The 24,365-nt window shown below is 33.3% G+C and overlaps 1 protein-coding gene across 3 annotated transcripts in view; it reads left to right on the top strand.

Moving 5' to 3' along the window:
* LOC149076245 (cubilin-like) overlaps positions 1-19,351 on the top strand; it is a 337,914-nt gene extending 318,563 nt beyond the window's left edge. For 2 of the 3 annotated variants that reach the window (XM_089243816.1, XM_089243818.1), the window contains 11 exons: positions 1,139-1,347; positions 1,853-1,894; positions 2,719-2,902; positions 6,096-6,289; positions 6,417-6,636; positions 8,660-8,889; positions 11,227-11,394; positions 11,721-11,850; positions 12,460-12,527; positions 14,489-14,602; positions 15,922-19,351. In XM_089243816.1, the coding sequence (XP_089099942.1) occupies positions 1,139-1,347; positions 1,853-1,894; positions 2,719-2,902; positions 6,096-6,289; positions 6,417-6,636; positions 8,660-8,889; positions 11,227-11,394; positions 11,721-11,850; positions 12,460-12,527; positions 14,489-14,602; positions 15,922-16,124 (1,762 nt within the window). In that variant the 3' untranslated portion in view covers positions 16,125-19,351. The remainder of the gene's footprint in view (positions 1-1,138; positions 1,348-1,852; positions 1,895-2,718; positions 2,903-6,095; positions 6,290-6,416; positions 6,637-8,659; positions 8,890-11,226; positions 11,395-11,720; positions 11,851-12,459; positions 12,528-14,488; positions 14,603-15,921) is intronic. The other variant, XM_089243817.1, reaches the window with a different exon arrangement.
* Positions 19,352-24,365: the final 5,014 nt, after the last annotated feature.

The raw sequence follows: 24,365 nt of genomic DNA, 5'->3' as shown, positions 1-24,365 counted from the left end.
TTGTACAAAAATATCCATAGTATTGGAGGCAAAAATTTAGAGCCTAGTAAACAGAAAATTTTAAATGTTCCTTTAAGGAACATTTAAAGTTTGCATTGGCTCGAAATCTGACGTTTTCGAAGGACGCAGTAGCCCAGGTCGATAAGATACTCGCCTAAAGTATCAAAGGATGTTTAGAGGTGTCGCGAGTTCGATACCCGGCTCGTTCTTGCCAGAAAACTTTCCTGACGCAGGGGTACAACAGAAACGGTGACATGACCACAGAAAAAATTGCTACCACAGGGAGTCCCATCGAGGGGTTAGTGCACCAACCTCTCGATGAGTATAAAAACAAGCCTGCCGTTCGAAATCGGCGATTAATTGTAGGTCTAATTAGCCCTCGTGTGGAGAAAATGACCGTGGTGCGACAAAAATGATCAAATGATCTGTCATTTTCGGAGACTGTGCACAAATAGAATGACGTATATAACGTCAGTAATTTTATTTTTTTATTCACAATAAACAACGATTTCATTTTTTCATAATTATTTTGACAAGTACTGAGGTTTGACAACTGGAAATTGAAATCTATGTTTCACAATTTGTGAATCACTACCTCAATCATTAGCGATAAATGCTGAAAACTTCGAAGTCAATTTCTGTTAATTAAAAATATATGAAATTTTTCATAAATAACTTCTCAGGTCCACTTTAATTGGAATTTTTAGAACACGGGTTCTATATACAAAGTTTTAATTTTGTATATTTTTATTTATTTATTTATTTTTGTAGCAATTTTAAGACAGTTTGAGTAATCGCATGTCATTTGAAAACTTTTTGCAACTTAAAGTATGTTTCTAAAATACTAAACGGTTGTAAAAATATGCACTGTGCAAGCAATTTGGTACCAGCTTGTATATTCCCGAGTGGCTTGGTGGTTCGTCCACCACCGTGAAGATTACCGTCGCAGGTTCGAACCCGCGGGAGCATACAGATAACACATTTTCCTTAATGAGATTGCTGCGCCCACTTATAGATGGCGCTTCATTTCGAACCCAACTCATTTAAGGCAGTAAATTGGAATATAACGAACGATATGTTGGTGTTTGGTGAAGTAGTGCAACCTATATATATTTCTTAATTTATTTTGCTGTTTCAGTTGTCCGTTCGATTACGTGAAGATCTACGATGGCTCGACAAGTGATCATCCACTTATCAATACCTACTGTGGCCAGCAGAGGAACCTGTACGTCTATTCTTCCGGTGAAAACCTGTATGTCAAATTCGTCACCTTACAAAGAAACGCAGATACTTCCAATAGAGGATTCAAAGCGATGTACGAGTTCAGTGAGAGATTCGTCAGCTTAGGTGAGAATAATTGAAATCAAAAACAATTTTAGACTCAAATTCTTACGATGATTCTTACTCAAATTCTTACGATGATTCTTACTCAAATTCTTACGATGATTCTTACTCAAATTCTTACGATGATTCTTACTCAAATTCTTACGATGATTCTTACTCAAATTCTTACGATGATTCTTACTCAAATTCTTACGATGATTCTTACTCAAATTCTATACTCAAATATAACTATATCGATTTTCTGTTGGAAAAAAAGCGTGTACTTAATAATATTTTATTCCTTCCGTGAGATTGAATAATTAAACGACTCTCGCAAAAATAGATTAGCCTTTCAACGGCGTTAAAAAACACACTGATTGTAATCTCACGGCAGATCAATACAGAAATTTTCATTAAATGTCAAGTGAAAATTTCCATTATTTTCGGCATTGGTAGTTTCTTTCCTTCTTCATCACTTTTAGCACTAATTAACTGTTAATTGCTTCACTATTGATCCTTTTCGTTTCAGATTTCATCGGAAAAAATGACGGAGAACACATAAGAGGAACAGGTAAGAGTCAATTATCAGAATGATACGTTGCTTGTTTGCATATGTAAGAGGTAAGAAATATCAAAGAATCTGCGATAGATATATTAAAAGAAACTGGTGGGAGTATAAAAGACGATGTTTTGAGAAAATTACAATCTTGGGGGAAGGGGCTATAAAAACGCGAAAAACCAAACAGAAACCATCAAAGAGAAGCAAAAAACGGAAAGGAAATAAAGATATATTTTCATAAAACGTGGAGAAAAATAAATTTTATATATATATATATATATATGCTTTTTTAAGTGGAAACGTCTTCTCCCCAAATTTAATATATTTATTTATTTAAATAATATATATATTTTTATTTGATTATTCGAATAATTTTTTTAATTGATTTTATTGACTCAAAACGTGTTTGTATCCGATGTAGTGAACCTATTTATGGTCTAAAATTGACTTTGGAGTGACAAAACGAAACATGTTTTACATACTTAGTGAACATATTTTTGTTCGTTAAATTTATATTTCCGATTATTCAAGTTATTCACGGTGAATGACTATCAACATCTGAACATTTATGCAGCGAACAAAAACTAATTCTACACATGAATCATTCTGAACTAATCTGTTTCCACGTATGCAAATCTATTCACCGAGACAAGAAAAGGGACTAATTAAATATTTTTCATGTCAAATTTTTTTCTGAATTTTCCTCACTTTTTATTTCTTTTGGCACAAATTCTTTAATTTAATTATTTCCCTTTTCTTTTGTAAATTTTATGGATTTTCAAGATCTTTTTTTGATAAATATGATATTTTCTGTTTTTTCCTCTATTCTTCTTTAGAATGTGATCAAAAGATACTGAGCAAAAGAGGTTCAAGTGGAAACGTCTTCTCCCCAAATTATCCTTACCCATACCACCCGAACATCGTATGCCGGTACTATATCTATGGGATGCAAGATGCGCAACATCTCGAAAGAGTGCGACTCGATTTCGAGAGGTTCGAGATTCCCACAACGAGTAATGAGTTGGTATTGCTCAGAGTTCTCTCTTTAGATTCGTATTTTAACATGCTTTCGTATCCAATCTCTAGGATATCCGGCATGTATCCAAGAAATTTTTATTATGATTTCTTCTCTCGGTAATGCGATTTTTTTAAATTGATTCTGAACTGAAAGTTAATTTCGGTATAGAGTTAGTGGACTAAAGAAAATTTCATACAAAGGAAACATTTATATAATAATATTCAAAGTATTACGAAAAAAAGTATCGTTATACGAGAGTACTCCGCCCTAACCCACCATACAAACTTCAAGTTGAGATACGACCAGAATCAAATTTTTATTCCAATATCCAGCCCTAACAGCTGATGGTGAGATTACAGCCAAGAGCCTATAGAGGTGTATTTAGCGCAAGTCAGTAAGGCTAGGATGGCACAATAAAAGTGTCACTAAAATTCTTTTAAAAACTTGAAAAATCCAATCAATAAGCTTATCGGTTACATCCGAGCAAATGCAACCAATTGACTTATTGTTTGCATTTTCTAAGTATCATTAAAGAACTTTTATAGTGTAATCCGGACCTTACACCCGGATTACACTATGAACGTTTGATAAAAAGATCATTTACAAAACTTGAAAAAAAACAAACAATAATAAAGACTATTGTAATAACCTTTTTTATGGGCAGTGTATTATATAGTATTGATTACTAACTTTTTTCCCTTCGTGATACATGCTTGTATATCGGGTTGCTCTATTTTAGTGATATTTGACATCCATATTTCTGTGGGCATCTTTTTTTCAGCCACCTGGTTGAGCATTTTGCCTGTTGCGGCCTTTGTGTTTGTATTTGTATTTGGTTACATTCACTCAAATATAACCTATGCATTTATTTGCATTTTGAAGTTTTATAATAGAAATGTTCTAAAACTTATAGCATAATCCCTTGCCTAAGTGAATGCTTGGGTGTGCTATGGGTCCTCGTTCAGAATTTTTAGCAGCGAAATGCAAAGGAAATGAAAAAAGAGCGTTCCAAATAAATACTGAGCAGAAAAGTTCTGTGTGAAATAAAGTTTTTAGGGTTCGAGGCAACTCTTGGTACAAAGTCATATCACTTGATGAATATATCATCTGTTTCAATGAGGAATTTGTGAAGTATCAGTTTTTATCATTTCTTGTTAGAAACACTTCATAACGCCCTATAGGCAGGACTTTATAAATTCAAACATATCATACGTTGAGTTGGAGCCAGCAGAATCATCCCAATCCGAGGAAAAAAGGGGCTTCCTTTTATCAGAGTTGAGGAGTATTTATGCTGGTTTTAGCTGTTAACTTGATATGTTCATTGATGGCTAGACTGCTCACGGTCCTCTTCCTGGTGTAATTTTTTTTCAGTTTTTGGAGTTTTTGTTCAGTGTAGATTTACTTCCCAAGTCCGTAGAGAGCTAGAGAGTTGTTGTTTGTTTTTTTCTTTCTTCTTGGTGGAACGATTGATTTTTTTTACAAGTTTACGAAGTCGATGTGAATCCGTTTTCTGTGGACTCAAAAGAATTTCCACTAATGGAGGTTGGATTCCGGAGCTTTCTGTATGTTTCGTGGTTGCGAAAATTTTTCCAGACGTTTCCGGGTAGAGAGGTGGTGCTTGAATATTTTCTCCGGATTTTCGGAAAGTTGTGGATTTGATATTTTCTTGAGATTTTTCTGGTTTGGATTTTTTTAGGCCTGGGGTTGATGTTTTCAGCGGCTTGTAGTTGGGCCAGATCTTTTTATGTGCCTCGCGAACTTTTTCAGCTCTTTTTTGTTGACTCTCACAGCTTAATTTTCAAAAAAGTTCGTTTAAAAATGTTCAACCAATGTCATTATATGGAATTTAGTTTATTTAGCAGTAATTTAATTTAGTTATTTCAGCAGTTTATTAATGACGTTTACAGTGTCTTTGCCAAGGAACTCCCTTAGTTTGAGCTCAACATAATGATAACCTGCTTTTTGTATTAGAAAATAAGGAGATAAAATTTGAATCGTTGTCTTTTTCCATCCGATCCATAGAAAAATCACCAGAGTTCCATAAAGTTTAGATTTTTATTAATATGTTATAGTTTATTTTAGAGTTTCCAGTATCCATATAAATATACAAATAGTCTCTATAGGGATCGAGATTTGTAAATGTTTTCAATCTAATTTCCCATTCCAGGGTGAAAAACTCTTTGTTTTATTCAAACAAATACAAATACAAACAAAAAGGCCACAACAGGCAAATTACCCAAAATCGTGAATTCATGTTTTAAGGATGTGTTTTGGCTAACTTTGTATTATTGTATAAGCTTTGCTCATATTTCTGCAGTATTTTATATTAGGGTTAATATTACCTTAACCACTTCATGGTAGCACCTGATTACAAATTCCGTATCGAAAAAATATGTGTTACCTTTAATGGCAAAATTTTGAAGTCACTTGAATAGACGCTGTGGTAGTTAAGTGGTTGTAGCGACGTACTTGCATCGCGAGGACCCGAAACCGACCATGATCACCAAGGGAATATAATCTGGTCACCCAGAGGATTTGGGCCTTGTTGGAAGAGCGAATCGACGTCCGGTGCACTAAACAGCGAAAGACCAACAGCGGACAAGACAAAGTTGAGGTTACAAGGGCAGGTGCATACGCATGTCACCAGCAGTCTTCGGAGGGGGGAGGGCACGAATAACTACAGACACACACACATTTATAACACATACAAGAGAGTCGATATTATTTATTGACAGCAACCAACCGGAATTAAGGAACTCCATTGTCTGGCTCAGAAGGTGTACACAAAGACATTGTGTGGTTACAATTATCAAATCATTACACTTCACTCATAGTTAAAAAAATTTATGCTAAAAGTGGCAGCACTACACATAACAAACATTACACAGTATCAAATTTCACGTTAGGTTCCCAACACGTACGCGCACATTCCGGCACGCACCAGTTCGTTAGAAATTCGATAGAGGAATGTGTACGAGGTGCGCATGTACGTTAAGTAGTAGTAGTTATTTGAATATCATTTTCGTCTAGTTTCTCTGTAGATGAAATGGAAGTTTCTCTGCATATATTTCGATATTTTCTTATCATTTGTGTCGAAGCCATACTTTATAGTCATTTTTAATTAGTTATTTTGAAAGATATTTTTCATTAGATGGCTGACTCTTTCCTACTGTTTACTTATCTTTCTTATTGAAGATGTACGGATGGTTTCTTGAAGATCTACCTACAGGGGCAGGAAGAACGTTACGCGCTGGACGAGTTCGATCACAATCTTTGTGGTCAGGAGATTCCCAAAGGTCTTCAATCGGAGGGACCGAGATTGGTCATGATTTTCAAAAGTGGTACCTCACAAGGCCAAGGTTTCAAAGCTGGATATTTCTTTGAAGCCGGTAAATTATTCATTTTTATTTGCCCCTATTCTCTGAGATTAATGGCTTATGGCAAAATTCAATTCAGCCATGATTCAATGAGACATGAGCAAAATAATCCACAAAATACATGTTTTTTTGGTCGCAGATTATCAAGTGCCTGGGACGGCAGCGCCGAATGGCTCCTGTCTTTTCACTTACCACAGCGAAAGCCAAAAGACTGGAGTGTTCAATTCTCCTCATTACCCTTCCAATTATCCTTCTTCCATCACTTGTGAATATCATTTCCTGGGGATGGCTGATGAACAAGTCAACCTTGTTTTCAACTATTTCAAGACTAAGATGGACGAAGAAGCTCACGGTTACAAGTATGCCAGTTAACACAAACTACGAATATTTCCCTTTTTTTTTTAAGGGAAATCAACTTACGAAAAGCATTAGTGTAATCAATTTCATTAATATTTACAGGTTTTTGTGGTATGTTTAACGACTCAATCAAATCGAGATTCTTGACCCTTTGCAACCGCCACTCCAAAAACAACAAAAACATCAGCTTTGCGACCCATTGCACTGTTTGTTCTTCGAAATTAGTGAAACAAGTGACGCAATAAGTGCATTTTTGTAACAGGAGCGAGTGAATTCGAACGACTAATCTAGAAACCCCCCCCCCCCTCGAATCAAGTTTGGGGAGTGGCCCATATCTCGAGAATCCCTGGTTAGAGGGGGGATTTGTACGACACATTCCACACACCCTTGTGAAAAAAGTTTGGGTTATGACCGATAGGTCAAGAATTTGGTGCTGTATGCAAGTGGTTTTCTATGACCCAACTTGGAAGCTCCTGCGAATCAAGTTTGGGTCGTGACCCATAGCTTGAGAATCCTCTGTGGTTCCCAATTTCGATTCGCGAATGCGAGCTGCTCTACTCGTTAAAACTCTCGTCATAGAGAGCAGCAGGCTACAGCGGTACAAATATTCAATCATTACACTTCATTCACAATTATATACAGGGGTAGGTATAGATATGGCAGCACTGAAAATTCAGAACACAACACACACACTCTCTCTCTCTCTCGATGCTTACTTAAACCGTATACAAACACACACACTTCCGACACAGCTCAATTGGTAGTAAATTGCCCTCGCGATAGAACGGAGTTTTGCTCAGTTCGAAAGAAGGAAACAAAAGGAAAGAAGCTCGAGAATCCTTGACTGTAGGTGGTTTTGTAGGACCCATCTTGGAAGCTACTGCGGATAAAGTTTAGATCGTGACACTTGGCTGTATCTAGATTCTCAGAAGTCTTTGTGAATCAGAAGAGGAGCCATAGCTCAAAAGTCCCTGGCTGTTACCGTATTCACACGACCAATCTTGGAATTCCCATCGACCCAAGTTTCAGTGGCGACCTATACGTTAAGAACCCCTGGACGAAAGGATGTTGCATTTTAATAAGGCTTTATATCGTCGATATTTTATTCATATAATTATATATGTAAGAAACCAACTTTAAATCTCTGTTAACGACTATGTTAATGAATACATGACACAAGATTCATCGCTTTACTTAAAAACAAATCGATTGTTTATCCTGTGTCTGATAGCGCTAATTTAATTAATTGTCTACTTTTCTTGGGAATTTAACATACGATTTTCTTTTACAATATTTAGTCAAATCACTGAATCGATAAAATATTAAATTTTATTTTAAGAATCTGGTAAAACTACAAATGAGAAATCTGAAAACTATCGAAGATATAATTAAGAAAATATATTAATTAGTTATTCAACCAGTTTTTCCTTGGGATGAGAACATCGGACGATTATTTTATTTGAGACTCGTAATTAGAGAATCGACCATCAAGATCAACCATTTACCTCGATTCTTGTTTTTCCGGTGGTATTTGGTACATGTTAATTAACTTCTCATTAGTATTCACTCCAAAGACTAATACGTTATTAATTGCGCTATCCGACAAGATAATTAAAACAAATGAAAAAGCAATTTTTTCGATTTAGAAGAATTAAATCTTTTTTGGCAAAAATAATTTCAACTACCAAAGATAGAACATTAAATCTGTTTCGTAAATTGGATATTGACTAATTAAAAGAAAGCACTAAGCTTTTTGTAAAGCGATTATTTGTCTAATTACCGAAGCTATTTAATTATTTCTGCGAACTGATTTGGCCATGTCTGTTCGTGAAATAACTGGGAGAAATTATCCAACTGAGAAAGGTTTTCTTGGGAAATAAATTAATCAATCCCTGACTGATTCTGATTTTTCCAGTGTTATATGTATTTTACTATTTCCACTGCAAAATATATTTTTGTGTGTGTGTGTGTTTCTGAAACAAATAAAATCAATAATATTTTCTATTTGATTTTTTTTTTTATCAGTGAAATCTGTCAAGAAGATTGGATAGAAATATACGAAATATATTCATCTGGTAGAGAGCATCTGATGGGTCGATATTGTGGAACTACGGCTCCTGGACCGATCATGTCTGAAGTTGGAGTGAATACGATGAAGGTTATTCTCAGAACTGATGACAAGAACGTCGCCAGCGGATTTACAGCCACCTACACTTTCTTTCCTGCCATCATTGAAAGTGAAGGTTTGTCATATGGTGAAGTTCGTAGTTTTGTTTTCTTGAATTTCTTTTCCTTTTAAGTATATTAATGATACATTTAAGTTAATACGTAGTGGATATTTAGTAAAACCTATCATCATACCTCAAAATTCTCTTACCGTATAAATGTAATCCTTAAATGCATGCTTTTTTTTTCGAGCTTATAACTTTTTCGTAGTTAATGGAAAAATTCTACGCGCGTATAGGACGCCTAAAAAATCAATTTCGTATTATACTGCTTATGCAGGATCATAAACAGAACGTACAGAACCTCACAAACCATATCCAAAATATATATATTGAAGTAATTTTACTTTACAAATGTACTTTGTGATTCAAACCATAGTAGGGGGGGGGGGGCAAAGGTCATTTTGAGAACTTCAAGGTAAAAAAAAAGGAATGCAAACAAAACTTTTTAAAAAATTAGTGAAATCATAGCCACCCATGTTCCTATTCTACGTGATATTCGTATTCTTTATTGACGGCATCAAATTGCCTTATGTTTTTACCCCACCGCCGCCACAGTGCTGGTTCGCTGAAGTTGGTTTTCTGTGGTTCTCAACTTGAAAGCGCGAATGGGAGCCAATCTCCCCTTCAAAAAGTATCGATACAGAGAGCAACGGACCTACAAACAGTACAAATGTAATTCAATCATAGCACATCACTAACTTCACTTCTGAAACATGGATGGCCGGCACAACTCACTTGGTAGTAAATCGCCCATAGATGGTGATAGACGTGAGTTGAGCTCGGTGTGAAAGAAATAAAGAAAGCCGTCCATGTTCTGCAACAAACAAATAGTTACGAAGGCTTTCTACAGCTGGCTGATGCTAAGATGAATTTACGAAAGAAAGAAAACCCAACTGTGCTTGGTGGAAAATCGAACCCACGTCCTCTCACTTGCAGGGTGAGTGCCCTAGACTACAAAAACCACGAACTTCAATCTTTCCTTAAAGTTCGTTCGCGCTGAACAAAGAGTTGCTGTTATATACATTATATACCAGCTAATTCAAAATGTAAAATGGAAAGGACATGACCTTGCCTTATCAGTATGTGCAAAGGCGATTCCGCATTTGTATCGTCAAACTGGCTGCAATAATGAACGCTTAAATCGCCGTTTGCACAATATGCAAAGCTAAGCATTTTAAGGTTGCAGTTAATGTAGAAAAATTGCTAAAATCAAGTAGAGTCCTAATATTACCAAGTGAATTTTCCATACGAATAAATATTAATTCTCGAATATTACTAACAATATTAATGTTTACTGATAAATAATATTACTTACATAATTTTTTACCAATATTTTATCGCTGAATGCTATTGATCAAATATTTATTAACATTACATAACAATAAATATTAGTATTGAGATATTTTGATACCGATAGTATACCGATGAATATTATTACCACCATTATTACGATAAATATTATCATTCAAATATTTATTACCAATATTATACAAACAGATATCGTTACTCTCTCACAAATATTATTACCCAAATTTTCCTAATCTTTATTATACCGAATAATGGTACGTGTTACAAAAATATAAATTATCATTATATAGAATATTGTTAATACTCCAATATTATTACCGATAATATACTGAAGAATATTTGTTACCAAATATGATTTCCAATATCATACTAATAAATACAAAGTTCGAAATCATTGGTGCTCTGCTGGTCCGAGACCAGTAATTAAACAATCGGACCACCGAGAAAAAAATTGTGTTGGTCCACGGGATCAGTAGCGAATAACTTTGTGCGACCCTGATCGGTGATACATTGATCGCGGAAGAATCTTCTATGGGAGAATCACCGATACGCAGTGAAATTTTCGCTTTCTTAGTGGTATATAACTCTAGTAAATGCTGAAATATTTAAGAAAATAAATTATTATTACAAGCATTTACAACAGATTGCGTCTGGCGGACCAGTAGGTTATCGTATTCACTGGTCCGTGGGACAAGTGACTTTTATTTTTTTAATTCTAACGCTGTATATTATCACTCAAATATTTATTCCCAATATTCCACCCCAAATATTATTACTCAAATATCATTACGCTATCATTTCTCCCTTCTAAATTTTATAGTTAATTTATTTGTTACTGTAATTAACTTTAATTTGTACACAATATATGCGCAATGACATTAAAATAAGAATGAAATACTTGGGAGAAAAATGTGTTTACGATTTCCTTATGGTAGTACAAGTAGATTATGGCTTTTCTATAGTTATTAACAGCAAATAACTAATTTTATATGAATTTGTGAGAAAAAAAATATTTTGATAATTCGTAATAATGTTATGAAATATTTCTTTTCAAAGACTGCGGAAACAACATTAGTGATTCGACTGATGGGGTATTAACCAGTCCAGGATACCCGAATTCGTACATGCCCCACAGGCAAGTCTGCAATTGGTTTATCAGTGTCCGCCCTCACCACAAGATATTACTTTTTTTCATGTTCTTCCTCATCGAAGGCGACCAAGAACGTAAGTTCTATTCGTACATATTCTTTATTTACATTTAATGTCAAAAAAAAAAAAATGTCCACAGTATTAACGCATGAATATTTCATTAAAGTAGAAAAAATCTAAAAAATATATGATATGTAACACACACATAGATATATGTATCAATAGAAAGAAGGAGGAACTTACGGACTTATTTGAAAGAGGAATTATTTGAAAGGATCGTATTTATGAAAAAATAAATCTGAAATATGATAATAGAGTCTATTGGTTCTAATGGACAACAGAAGTATATCTAAGTCAAGTTAAACCAAGTTCTGAATTTTCTTTCCTGTTTTTTTCTTTAGGTCGAGGCTGTCCTGGCGCCGTTGTCCGAATTTATCCAGAATTAGGAAAACCTCCGGTTGAGTTATGTGGAGAAACATTAAATAACGAAACTAAACAATTAATTTCTTCCTCGAATATCATGAAAGTTTCGTAAGTTCTTACTATGCATTTGTTTTAAAATCTTGTACCGGTCAGTTTTCATGAAATAATTTATATTCAGACATCCGATCCTCAAAATAAAATATACTGAAATATCATCAAAACGTTAAGTTCCGGAATTATTTATTTATTACACTTCATATACACCTATTAAACCAATAGTAAATCGAATTTTATCCTCATTTTAAAAACTTTTTTGGGGTAAAAAACAAAGTCATTATACCTGTTCAGATGTCAACAAAACTTTAATCATGAAAACAGATATTTTTTGAATATTATGCTGAGGTGCTCAGAAAGAAAAGTCATCCTGTGTCCGGCGGGACACGCACCCAGGTCCTCTTGAACACTAGGCAAGCATGCTCGGGTTCGTGTTCGTATACAACAGCGTCTGGATTCGTGTCCCGGCGGGAACAAGATGACTTTCTTTTCTGAGTTCACCTCAGCATAACATCCAGAAAATATCTGTTTCCGTGACATCTTGGGCTGAGAAAAAAGCCGCCTAAAACTTATAATAATCAAAAAGGGAAAATACATGAAAATCGATGAAGATAATTTCACATTTTAAGATAATTTCAATGTGTTTTTTGTTTTATTTCTCAGATTTGTAACTGCTGATAAAGCTGTCGGCGCAAGAGGTTTTAATGCTTCCTGGACAGAAGTCAAAGAAGGTTTGAGATTTCATACATGACTTTATAGAGAGTTGTTCCATAATTCCCCTTGCCGCATTTTACTGATGAAATTTTGATCTTAGAGGCATACATACAACTAGAAAAAGTATCAAAATAACGTGTAATACTCGGATACGTCAACCATGTTGCGAGGGGCTTTATTAAAATAAGAAGAATGACTTTTGATACGGACACCCTGTGCTCAAAAATCCGATCACAAAGTTGTTGCCCTGTCTCTTCTGAGGCCAACAAAAACATTACACGTTTCTAAGTATAATAGTGACTGAGATATTTTTCGATTCAAAAACCAGAGAAAAGTTGTTGGAAAAAAACAGTATAAACTAATGGGCAACTCTCCTTCATTTATTCTATTCTTTCCCAACTTTTCCGCAATTTTTGAATTTCAGAGAGAATTTTTGAATTCAGATATTTCAGCGAATATTGGAATTAGAAACGTGTATTTTCGTTATATAGCTTGGGGGAGTGACAAAGCAACAATTTTCTAATTGGATTTTTGAGGACTGGTTGTCCGTATAAAAATTTAATTTTTATATTTTAACGACTGTACAATCCTTTCCAACATATTATGATGTATCTGAGTTCACCAGGTTATTTAGACATATTTTTCTAATTGGAAGTATATCTCTAGTATCAATGGTTCAAAAGTAATATGATGCAAGGTGAATAATGAAATCAACCTGTATATTAGATATGTATAAATTTCCTTTTAATTTTTTGTCTTATTCGAATCAAAAAGCACTATAATATATAAAAACGGTTTTATTTTTCATAATTATAGTAGTTTATGGAGTATTATTCTCATTCCCATTAATTATTACATTTCTATCTTCTTCAAAATCAATAATAGATTTTATATAATGATACTAGAATTAATATATACACAAATTTGCATAATGTAGTAACCATATTGAGGTTCACTTCTAGTTTAAATGTATTTTTTTCGAAAACTTTTTCCATTTGTAAATGACATATATTTATATTAAGTACAACAGCCCATATTGGCATCGATTCCATCTATAACGCTTGTTCTTCAATAAATTATGCATACAGATTAATTAACCCTTTCTACCTTGGTGATTCTATTCAGAATCACTGATGTTTGGCTTTCTCAACCCATTTTGCATGTGAGCCGATGAGTGGCGCCGACGTACACAAGTCAAAGAAAATATATTCAAATAACGAACAGAATGCTTCCAAAACGTTTATTACAGCAGTATGTGTTCCACATGACCACCACCACTTGCAGGCGCGTCACAAATCCAGCAACAACAGAGTGCAACAGGTCTGCATACACGGTTTACAACGGTGACCCTGCTGTGGGTTAGGAGCGCAAGTTGTTATAACCATATCATTTGCATATTTTTCCACCGAAGTTTCTCGTACCATCGTCACCTATCGGATGCTTTTAGTTATTTTTTTCCTGTCAAAACAATTTCCATGACCTAGTGATGCTAACCTGCAAACCGTTTTTCATTTCGATTATTTATCCGGTTTTTATTCATTTCTAAAGTTTTTACCGACTTTTTGCCACCCTGTACTTAAATTCAAAATTATGTATGTTATATACAAATACACAAATACAAATACAAATACAATAATGTGCAAGTACTTATAATTTTTGCATGTTTAATGTCAATTCGAATATTTTTATCATTTCAAGACCAGAGTGAAATATTTTCAAGAAAATTTCATATATATATAAATAGTTATATTGTACTTAAAGTGGCGAAAAAAATATTGATGGTAAAAAAAAAGTTCAATTGCTGATCAAGTTGTTTTACCAATTTTAACAAAGTTGATAATTTATTATTATTTAATTTATTATCGACAAGACATTATTACATTTCCGATTTTGTGAAATTAGCTTTCTCTTGTAATTTTTATGACTGGCATATGTTTATCGTGATCTGTTATTCTCAAGTTATATTTTGTTTTGGCAGGTACAGTTTGTGATCAGCTTGCCTGTGTAGAAAACGGATACTGTGTTGCGTCTACTTCCAGATGCAATGGAATTCCCAATTGCGGTCTTTATGATGATACGGATGAATATGGATGTAAGTGTGGGTGGCAATGAATATTATCATCTGTCTTATCATCTTATGAGGCATTTTTGCAAGTATATATAAAAAATCTGTTTTACACGAAAAAAAATCTTTGCAACTCTTTCAAAAGAGGTATAATGGGGTTTGAGGACGGATTTAGTCCGACTTGTTTTGGAAGCAGTTTTAATTGAGAAACATTTACATTGAATCTTCCTATGCTAGCGTTTTTCAACCTATGGACCAGGGTAGGGTCTCGAAGGTGATACGCAGACAGACTTGACAATTCAATTTCAGTTGAATGAGAAATTATTGAATCGTATGTAATTAAAATTAGTAATATCCTTATTTCTAATGTGACTATAGATTTATGTACTTAGAATAACCATGCTCATCAAGAACAAGTACAGGAAACTATTAATCTAAATATGGAATATCGCTAGTTGCTGACACAAAAAAATGAAATTTTCTACAAAATTCTCAATTGTTTCGAAAAATACTGAAGAGTTGAGTAATAAAGTGCTTTGGAGGATCACAATGAACGAAAATGTATTTAAATAAAAAAAAATGTTGATCCTGACTAGTGTATACTAATTTCATTGAGGAATAGAAGGAATAAATGGGATCTTTGAGATGCTGCAAAATACGAGATATGGCTAATCGTCACCTAAAACTTAGCCATAAATCAACAAAATCATTAGGGTTTTTTTTTGCTGAAATGACTGAAAAATCTCCAAGAAGTGAAAAATTTATAGCTTGTGAAATGTAGTTCACAGAGAAAAATGTTTGACACGAAAAATATAAAATATTAAAAATTTAATAATCAAAATATAAATATTAACCATCATTTATACAGTATAATTTATGTTATGATTTTTTTTAATTCATTCATGATTTTAGTAGAGATCGCAAGTAATTTTTGTTTAAAAAAAGGGGCAATCGCAAGAAAAAGAGTGGCAATGGAAAAAAATACAGGGGAAATGTCTCGTGAAATGCGGGACGCGTGGTCATTAAAAACAATTCGTGCTGCAAGTTAGTGATCCGTCGATCTGCTCCATTTTAGTGGTTCGTCCAACTGTTTCAGGGATTTTACTAGACCTTGAATTCACAAAGGTTGAGAAACGCTGGCCTATGTGAATTTACCCCGATGGTGATCTATCGGTTAGAAATTCTTCGGAATATGGACTGGGTCACCGTTTAGGTTAGTAAGTAAGTAATGCCTATGTGAATTGTATTAAGAAAGGCTTTACTTGATTGAAAGTCTATATATAAACAACTTCGAATTAGATTATTCCTCATTTCTTTGTCATTAAAAATATATTTATTTACAACAGGTATAGGTCCAGCAGGTGTAGATCTTCTATTAGTGCTTGGACTAGCGCTTGGTGGCGCAGTGGTCACAGTGATAACAATGTGTGCCATTTTTCACCGTAAGTGTAAGAGGCGGCGAGACCAGAAGAGCCGTACGGATTCTAGAAAGAAACAACACCCAACCAGTACTATGCCCACCATCTCATCCATGTCAGACACAGTTTGAAAAAAATAAAATAAAATATTTAAAATGTTGAAAACGAAGGGGGAACTGAAAAATAAAAATAGTACCTGAAGCTGTTAATTTGAATACATCATTTCCTTGGAACTTTGAGCTTCGCGTATCGATTTGGTCTGAAAAAAAAAAAAGAATTGAATCCTTCATCGCTGCATTAGTTGCTTCAGCGTTAATATCTAGTCATAAAGTTTCTTTTATAACATTCGGGAAAAAAAAAGATCACGGTGAAAAAGAAGACAGACATACAGGAACCTCACCATGGATTGCGAATGAATATTTTAGTTGTTTCCAATATTTATTGAATAATATTTCACTTTATAAATAAATGTTTAATGCCAAGGCAAATACAGTATTTGCATACGTCATACGAATAAATCGCTGGGAATACAGATACTTACATTGAGCTAAACGAAAACACATCATTGAATGCAAAAAAAAAAAAATTAGTGCCAAAATATCAAAAAAAGAGTCCTGAAATAAAATTTTGAGAGATTTAATTTTTTACGGAATCACGTAGTATGTAAATTATTAGACATGAATTTTAGTAGCTGATTCGATACAACGAAATGCTTTTTAGCCCAGTCACGTATAGGCTCTGAATCGTTTCTACCAACCATATTTCTCCTAGTCTTTTTTTTTTTTCTTTTTTGGATATTTAGTTACATAAGAATGAATTTTTTTAAGATAAAGGGATTTTTAAGTAATTGCAAGTACTCAATTTTTTCGACTATTGGTTCACCCCCCTTTGAACTGTTTCAAATGAAATTCCATAAAGAGAATGAGTGCACAAAATAAAATAAATAGTAATTGTAAGAATTCACACAACAAAAATAGTTGTTAATTACGATAGTTTGGAAAATTATAAAGGGTTTTATACTTTGGTCAGATTAGTTTTTTTGTAATGCTGTATTCGAAAACATTTTTAGTTTGTATTATATATCTCTATACGAAATATAACAAATATTACACTCATAAAATTTTGAAAAACATTGAATTAGTTGAAGAATGGTTGCTATGTAATACCATTATTTGAAATATTCATGTGAATGAATATCACTATGATAATGCATAATGAATGTATATTTTATATCTATATCATCTCAATGTTTTCGTGGAATTGCTGACTTGTTGTTTACGATAAAATAAAAATAAAAATCTGGCCATTATGGTCAGATAATCGAAGTAATCTGAATATGGTATTTGAAAGTATAATTTTTCTGTTCGAAACAAAAACATTTTCGGCCTTTGAATATCGGATATTATATAGTACATTCAGGAATATTTATCCACGTTTCATACACAACGACAAATTATGAAATCATCTGGAGAGCTGGTAAATACATTACATTTTCCGGAACATACTAGGGCTGATATTACCAATAGGCGACGTAGTTTAAACTGCTCGCAGTTGCTGAAGTGAGAAAAAATTCGGATAATATTGAATTCGAAACCCACGGAAAAACGCAAATAATATCGATGTAAAAAAATAATACTGTTCAAAATTATTTGTATCAAAACAAAGTGAGTGACAATGAAGACTGCAAACAATTCTACAAAAATTATTATTGTTTTATTAATTTAAAATTTTCCTTCATTTAAATAAGGAACACTTCTTTTATGTCCATAGGCCACAATAATACATTAATATTACTTGAAAAAAAATAAAAATAACTGTTTCATAGTATGCACGTTCTTAATCCTTATTTGCATGAGTCTCTTTAACAATTTAGCTGTTAGTATGATTCACTGTTTGGTACACACACACGTAAAAGTTCTCATGATTTCTTTTTAACCTTATTTATTTTGTACTTAGATTACATTCCGAAGAAAATAAATTAATTTAATTATTGTTTTGATTGAAAATTTTCATATTCGGCAAAGAATAAATTAAATTTGCGTCTTGGAAATGAAAATAAAACTTTTGTTAATTTGTCAATATTGAATGGCTTGAATAAGCCGGTTTGGCTATTAGATATTAAAAATCTTTCAACCTCTAATAAAAATCAAAATAAGAAAATATAATTTCATTCGGTTGAAAAATTTAATGATAGTTATTTCTTTGCTAACCATAATGCAAGTCAGAAAAGTATTCTCCTTTAAACTTATAAAAATATTCTCAATAATTTTCATAATCAGTATTGTAGAAGTTTAATTATTTCTTCATCCTTAAAAATCCAGATTGCATTTCTTTATCTTAATTTTGAAAGTAATTTCATTTTCATTACAGAGTGTCTCTTTATTTATCGATGACTAATATATCTAACAAAAAAAAAAGTGAAAATTTTAATTAACGGAAATGGAAAATGATATCTGAGTTTAAAGCAAATATACATCATGTTGTGTAACTGAGCTTCAAACATTAATAATATAATCAAATTTAAATAAACATACATATTTACATTGTCAATGTTGAGATGAATGTAATTAATAACTCATGAAAATGATGGCAAATACAAGCGGGATTTTAGTAATATGAAGTGAGAGATTTCCCCTCGGCATAAGAAAGTTCTTTTAACTCAGTTATTAGTAAGAATGTATGAAGAAAATAAATTTCGAGATTTTATACATATTAAATTATTTCAATCGTATTTTTTTTGGGGGTTTTTTTTTTAACTATATGAATACTAATTTATATTCGTTATAGTAATATATAATATTCATAAATGAAATAACGGATACTAAATGCATTAACGTTAAAACTCTTTCGATTCATTGTTAAAATGCTTTTGATATATCAATTATAAGATTGATCAATTCAGTTGCAAAATATAATAAATATTTATTTATATTCTTTACATGGAAAAAAAAAATTGCATTCTTTCTTTGTTTCTTTCTCTTTTTGGCAGAATACAATAAGCAAATTCAATGAATTGTTCGCTTGTTACGAATTCTATCTTTGTGTGGTTTGAAAATTAAAACAGAAAAAAAAATATCGGGTGCTTGTGACTGTTTCGTATCGTCTCCTATATTTATGAACAATTCTAAAGTATTATATATATATAAATGAAAGTTTATAACTGCATGGAAAGTTTGAAATTTGTAATATGTGTGTACATGTTTAATGAACCAGTCTTATGCAAGATTTTATCTTTCCTGTTCGATATGATGCCTCACGGGTATTTGTTGTGTAACCAAATAATGTTGTTTATAAGCATAAAGTGCTGTAGAATCACGTGGATACAAAAAAATTAATTAATAAAGTCTTTTAAGCAATTGTTGGTGTTGCATTTTACTGGTGACGAAAGTGAAAGTTATTCTCAATAATTTTCGTTTGCCAAGTTCTTAAAACATTTGTATACTTTCCCCATCGTTTTTGATTAACGATGGGGAAAGTATATTTGATTAAACATATGATTGGATATTCAGAATCATATGAAATATATTGGATAAACATTATGGTGCGCAGAAGTCCTAACTCGTTAAAAAAATTAGAAAAAATCAGTTAGAGGCAGACGGCTTAAATAATTTGAGAAAGAGAAATTTTCATTTTTTTTAATTAGTTCAAACTTTATATATGCGCGCACACACACATCTTTAATGACGGGGAGGAGTCGAGCCTTTGTTGAGAATTGTTGTTTTTCTTGCAATGTTTTTTGTACCATGGTGTTAAGAGAGTGTCAGAGAGTGGAAGTAAAAAGAAACTGAATCCTGTTCTCTTCTAAATGCTTTGAAAGTCGTTTCTCTCAATACCTTTTTTTAAACATTCTTTACAAAACAGGCCAAGTCATCTGTGTGTGGATAAGAAAAATAAAAAAATTCACAAACTTAATTACAAATGTTAGCAACAAGAGAGCAACAAAAATGAAATAAATTAACTGTTAATTTTTTTTTTATCCTTACTTCCATTCTTTGTAATATTCATGTTACAAATAACATGGCAAAAAATGATGTATAGACTTCACGTACTTCGCGTCACTAAAGGTGCACATGTAAAAGTTATGTAGTAGCTTAATTTTTTTTTTTAATTATCTCTCTGAAGTTCCTTATTCCGTTTGTCTCTTTAACAGTTTTTTCTTCCAGACAAGGACAGGACTTCTACACCACCCCATATAATGATTGGCAATATATGCGGCAAATTTCAACAAAAGCAAATAACACTTTTTCCCTTTTGAAGAAGTGTCCACAAAAAGACACTTCTTTTTGAAGAGTCCAAAAAAATTGTTCTAATGATTCCAAAACTATACATGGATCACAAACTATCAACAAATAGGGAAAAACCGAGTTGTGATATTTTCATCTCATAAACTGATAATATGGTGGGAAAATAAGTTTTAAAATAACCATATGGCCCCCGATTCAAAAACATTTAAAGAAGTAGAATTTGCAACTATTTCTCGCATCAAAAGAAATTAACCCCGTGATATTTAGTAGGTGAAAATTATTCGAGATATCAGTTTTTAAAATTTCTGATTTTTATAAATTTCGTTTCGTTAAAAATACGAAAAAAAAATGGTGGCAAAATATTTGGAACATTTTAATTACCGATATCTCGATTGATTTTTATTTGAATATTGCATAGTAATTTTTTCAGTTCAACAAAAAAAAGGGCGAAAATTTTACTAATTGCCATTTTTATATTTGCGGACAGATATTATTAATTTTTTCTTTTGTTTAAAATATATTAAAATAATTTTTATATCGCCTTTTTATATCAACTATCATTTTACGTGAGCCGATTTCCCTCTTCCTGATGATATTGTTTTAATATATTATATATATAAATTCTATTGAAGTTCAATATTCCTGACAATTATTATTTTACAAATATGCCACTATCATTGGATTAATATACAGGGTGTCTCAAAAAGTCGTAAATAATTTTCCAAAAAAACAAATTTTCTGATTTCTCAATTTTTAAATACTATAAAATTTTCTGCGTCTAGCTGTGTAAAAGATTTTAGTTCCACCTGTATTAAAAAAATTTTTAAATATTTTAATGTAAACTGCTGGCAGGCATTACACATGCTAATGTCTTTCACTAAAATGATTTTTTCACCAAAACTTAATTTTTTGTTTGATAAGGAACATTTTTTCAAACACGACTCATTTTTTGTGTATTCACTTGAAACATTGTGTCTCGAAACGCTATGGTGTTACATACTTTAACATGAGGATTTTTAATTAAAATTATTCAAAACTTTATGGCACAAATATGGGAAAATTTTGGTGATTTTTGGAAAAGTTGCATGTTGTTAAAGTCAAAATTTAGAAAAAAAAATATAACCACCTATTAAAATCCTAAAAGCTCGTGTTAAAGTATGCAACACCATAGTGTTGAGAAACAATGTTGAAAAATGTAATACCATAGTGTTGAAAGAAACAAAGTTTCAAGACATTTGCACAAGTGATGCTTGAAAAAATGTTCCTTATCTAACAAAAAAGTTAGTTTTGAGAAAAAAACATTTTAGTGAAAAACATCAGCATGTGTAATGACTGCCGGCAAGTTTACATTAAAATATTTTAAAAATAATTTTAGTTCACGTAGAACAAAAACTTGAACACAGACGCAGAAAATTTCATAGTATTTAAAAATTGAAGAATGTGTTTTTTGGGAAAATTTGCGTGCACCAACCCTGTGAATGTGGATAAGGGGGTGCCCATTACGTACTGGGTGGTTGATGACCGTCCTGACCTGAATAAAACGTACTTAGCAAGTGGGCATTGGGAGGCCTAAGTAAATGTAAGTTAGTAGTGAGAAGGCCTGGACGGTTAAATGAATAAATGACACAGACAAAAAAATATTTATTTAATCATTAATCTAATTGTCAACTTCAAATGAGAATATGTTCAGAGGTGTCCGATAAACTCGGAAAAAGTTCATAAGAACTGAATAAATATTGGTATAATTATTGCGATTTGTGAAAAATCTATTCTAACAGGAAAGGGGATTTTCTTTTAATACCGAAAAAAATTAGGTGGAATTTGTGTCGATAGAAGGCACTACAAAAAACAAATCACTTAAAGTATGCAAATCAGAGTCCTATAAATGCAGGGTTCACGATGGAGGACATTCATCTCAGAGTGGCAAAACCTGTTTTCTTTTCAAAGTGACGTCTAATCGTTAAAAAAAAACGGCATTGGAAACAGTTATTGACTTTAGCGATAATATCGACGTCACAGTTCACACAAATATGGCAGATAAGCCATACTGGGATTTCCAGGAGCTCCACTGTAGGCAAGCTTGGGCTTCAACATATTTTTGCCAATTCGAAACCATTAGTGCACCAACAAAAAGTCCATATGGACTTTTTAAAATATGGGAAATATTTTAAATATGAGAAAATGATGTAAATAAATTTTCTGCTGCACTTTTTTGACTACAAAGCAATATTTAACTATGTGAGATCATGCCTTTATAGCTATAATATTATCATAAATCTTACAAAATTACATGGATATGATACAGTAGAACCTGATTATCCAAGCTAATATGGACCGAGCCTATTTCATACAATACGAACGTTACAGAATATTTGAGTTGAATGTAATAGATGAAGAATTTAATGGGAAGGAAAGTTTCCAAAAAATATATTTTTAATTGTTGTGCAGTGCAATAAAACGATCCAATTAACTAAAGTAAATGTTTTACATGGAGCACTGTCATGTATATTTACAGTTGAAAAAAAATCTCGAAGTTTTTACAGTCGTTCGAAAAAATTTGTTTTTCAATTTCATTTGTCATACAGCACAGTAAAATACTTTAGGGGACTTCCATGGTGCTCGCAAGCAAGGGTTTATGGAAATTTTAAGGAAAATTTACCGACAACAATTCACCTCTTGGAAAATTCACCGATAACAGTTCGACACGAGTAAGTGAGCCAGTAAGTGAGCGAGGAATGACCGTGTGAGTGAATCAGTAAATAATACATTAATTACTGAATGAGAGACAGAGTAGTTAACAGACAGAGTGAGCAAACTAGTGAGTGGACGAATGCCAGAGTGAGCAACTTAGATATAGAGTGAGTGACCTAGTGAGTGAGTGGCATGATGAGTGACCCAGTGGTAGACTGAGGGATCTAGTGGTTGAGCGGGTTGAGTGACCTAGTGAGTAAGTGCGTGACCCGATGGAGGAGTGCGTGAAAGAGTGAGTGACCGTCAGGGAGCAACAGAGTGAGCGACCTCGTTAGTAACCAAGTGAATGAGAGTGAGCGACCAGGTGATTGTATATGTATTACAGAGTGAGTAATCTAGTGAGGTGATGATTGAATGAGTGACCTCGTGAGTGAATGGCGAAGTGAGCAGCCTAGGAAGTAAATGAGCAAACAAGAGATCATGTGAGTGACCGGCTTATTGACATAGTGAGCGACAGTGTGAGTGACCTGCTAAGCAAGTGAGTGAGTTAGGGAGTAAGTGAGAGAGAGTGATATAATTGACAACATACTGAATGATTGACGGGGGGGGGGGGAAACAACCGAGTGAGTGAATGATAGAATGAGCTATCCAGTGATTGAGTAGTATGTGAATAAGTGAACTATCATATGAGTGAGTGAGCGAGAACGAGCTAACTCTAGTGACAGCCCAGTTTCGCTTATTCATTCACTCACTCGTTCACTCGCTCAAGCGATCATTCATTCAATCACGTCGAACTGATGTCGGTGAATTTTTCGGGAAACAATAGGTTGGAGAGATACGGGGGGGGGGATACGGAGCAATGCCTCCCCCCCCCCCAGCGTCAAAGTTGGAGTCGTCTAATGGTCGATATGAATTGTCATCATCACATTGGCTGAGATAGTTGGAAGTCTGGGAAGGGGGGCACGGTCATTATTTCTGGGGGGCACGATGATGATGATGTCAATTCATATAGCATATGTAGATTAGATCAGTCAACTTCACCTTTGACGCTGAGGGGTCAATGTCCCCACCCGTATCTCCGACCATGCATCATCATCACCGTGCCCCCCCCCCCCCCGGACTTTGAAGTCTATCTTCGCCTATGTCTAGTGCAGATTTTTTACGTATATTTGTCTTATCACCTCTTTCCCCTACCGTCAGAAGAAAGGAATGCTATCGCCGCCTTTGCTAACTGAGTCTACAGAATCCTGTGTTATCTTGTACTTCCCTACTGGTCCGTATCCCCAAGGGGAGATATTACCCCATTTTTTAGAACATTGGCGTTGGTAATTGGTGAACCAGTTTGATGTGAAGCTAGGCGTTAACCAGGAAAATTATTCTATATTGAATTTTTGGTATCAACCTATGAGAAGTAACTCGAATAACACGTACTAGGGT

This window comes from Pholcus phalangioides, unplaced genomic scaffold (assembly GCF_987345545.1).
Source record: "Pholcus phalangioides strain wild (caught in Gottingen) unplaced genomic scaffold, Ppha-v1.0 ptg000015l_1, whole genome shotgun sequence".
Lineage (NCBI taxonomy): Eukaryota > Metazoa > Arthropoda > Arachnida > Araneae > Pholcidae > Pholcus > Pholcus phalangioides.
This window is presented reverse-complemented; position numbering and strand designations above follow the sequence as displayed.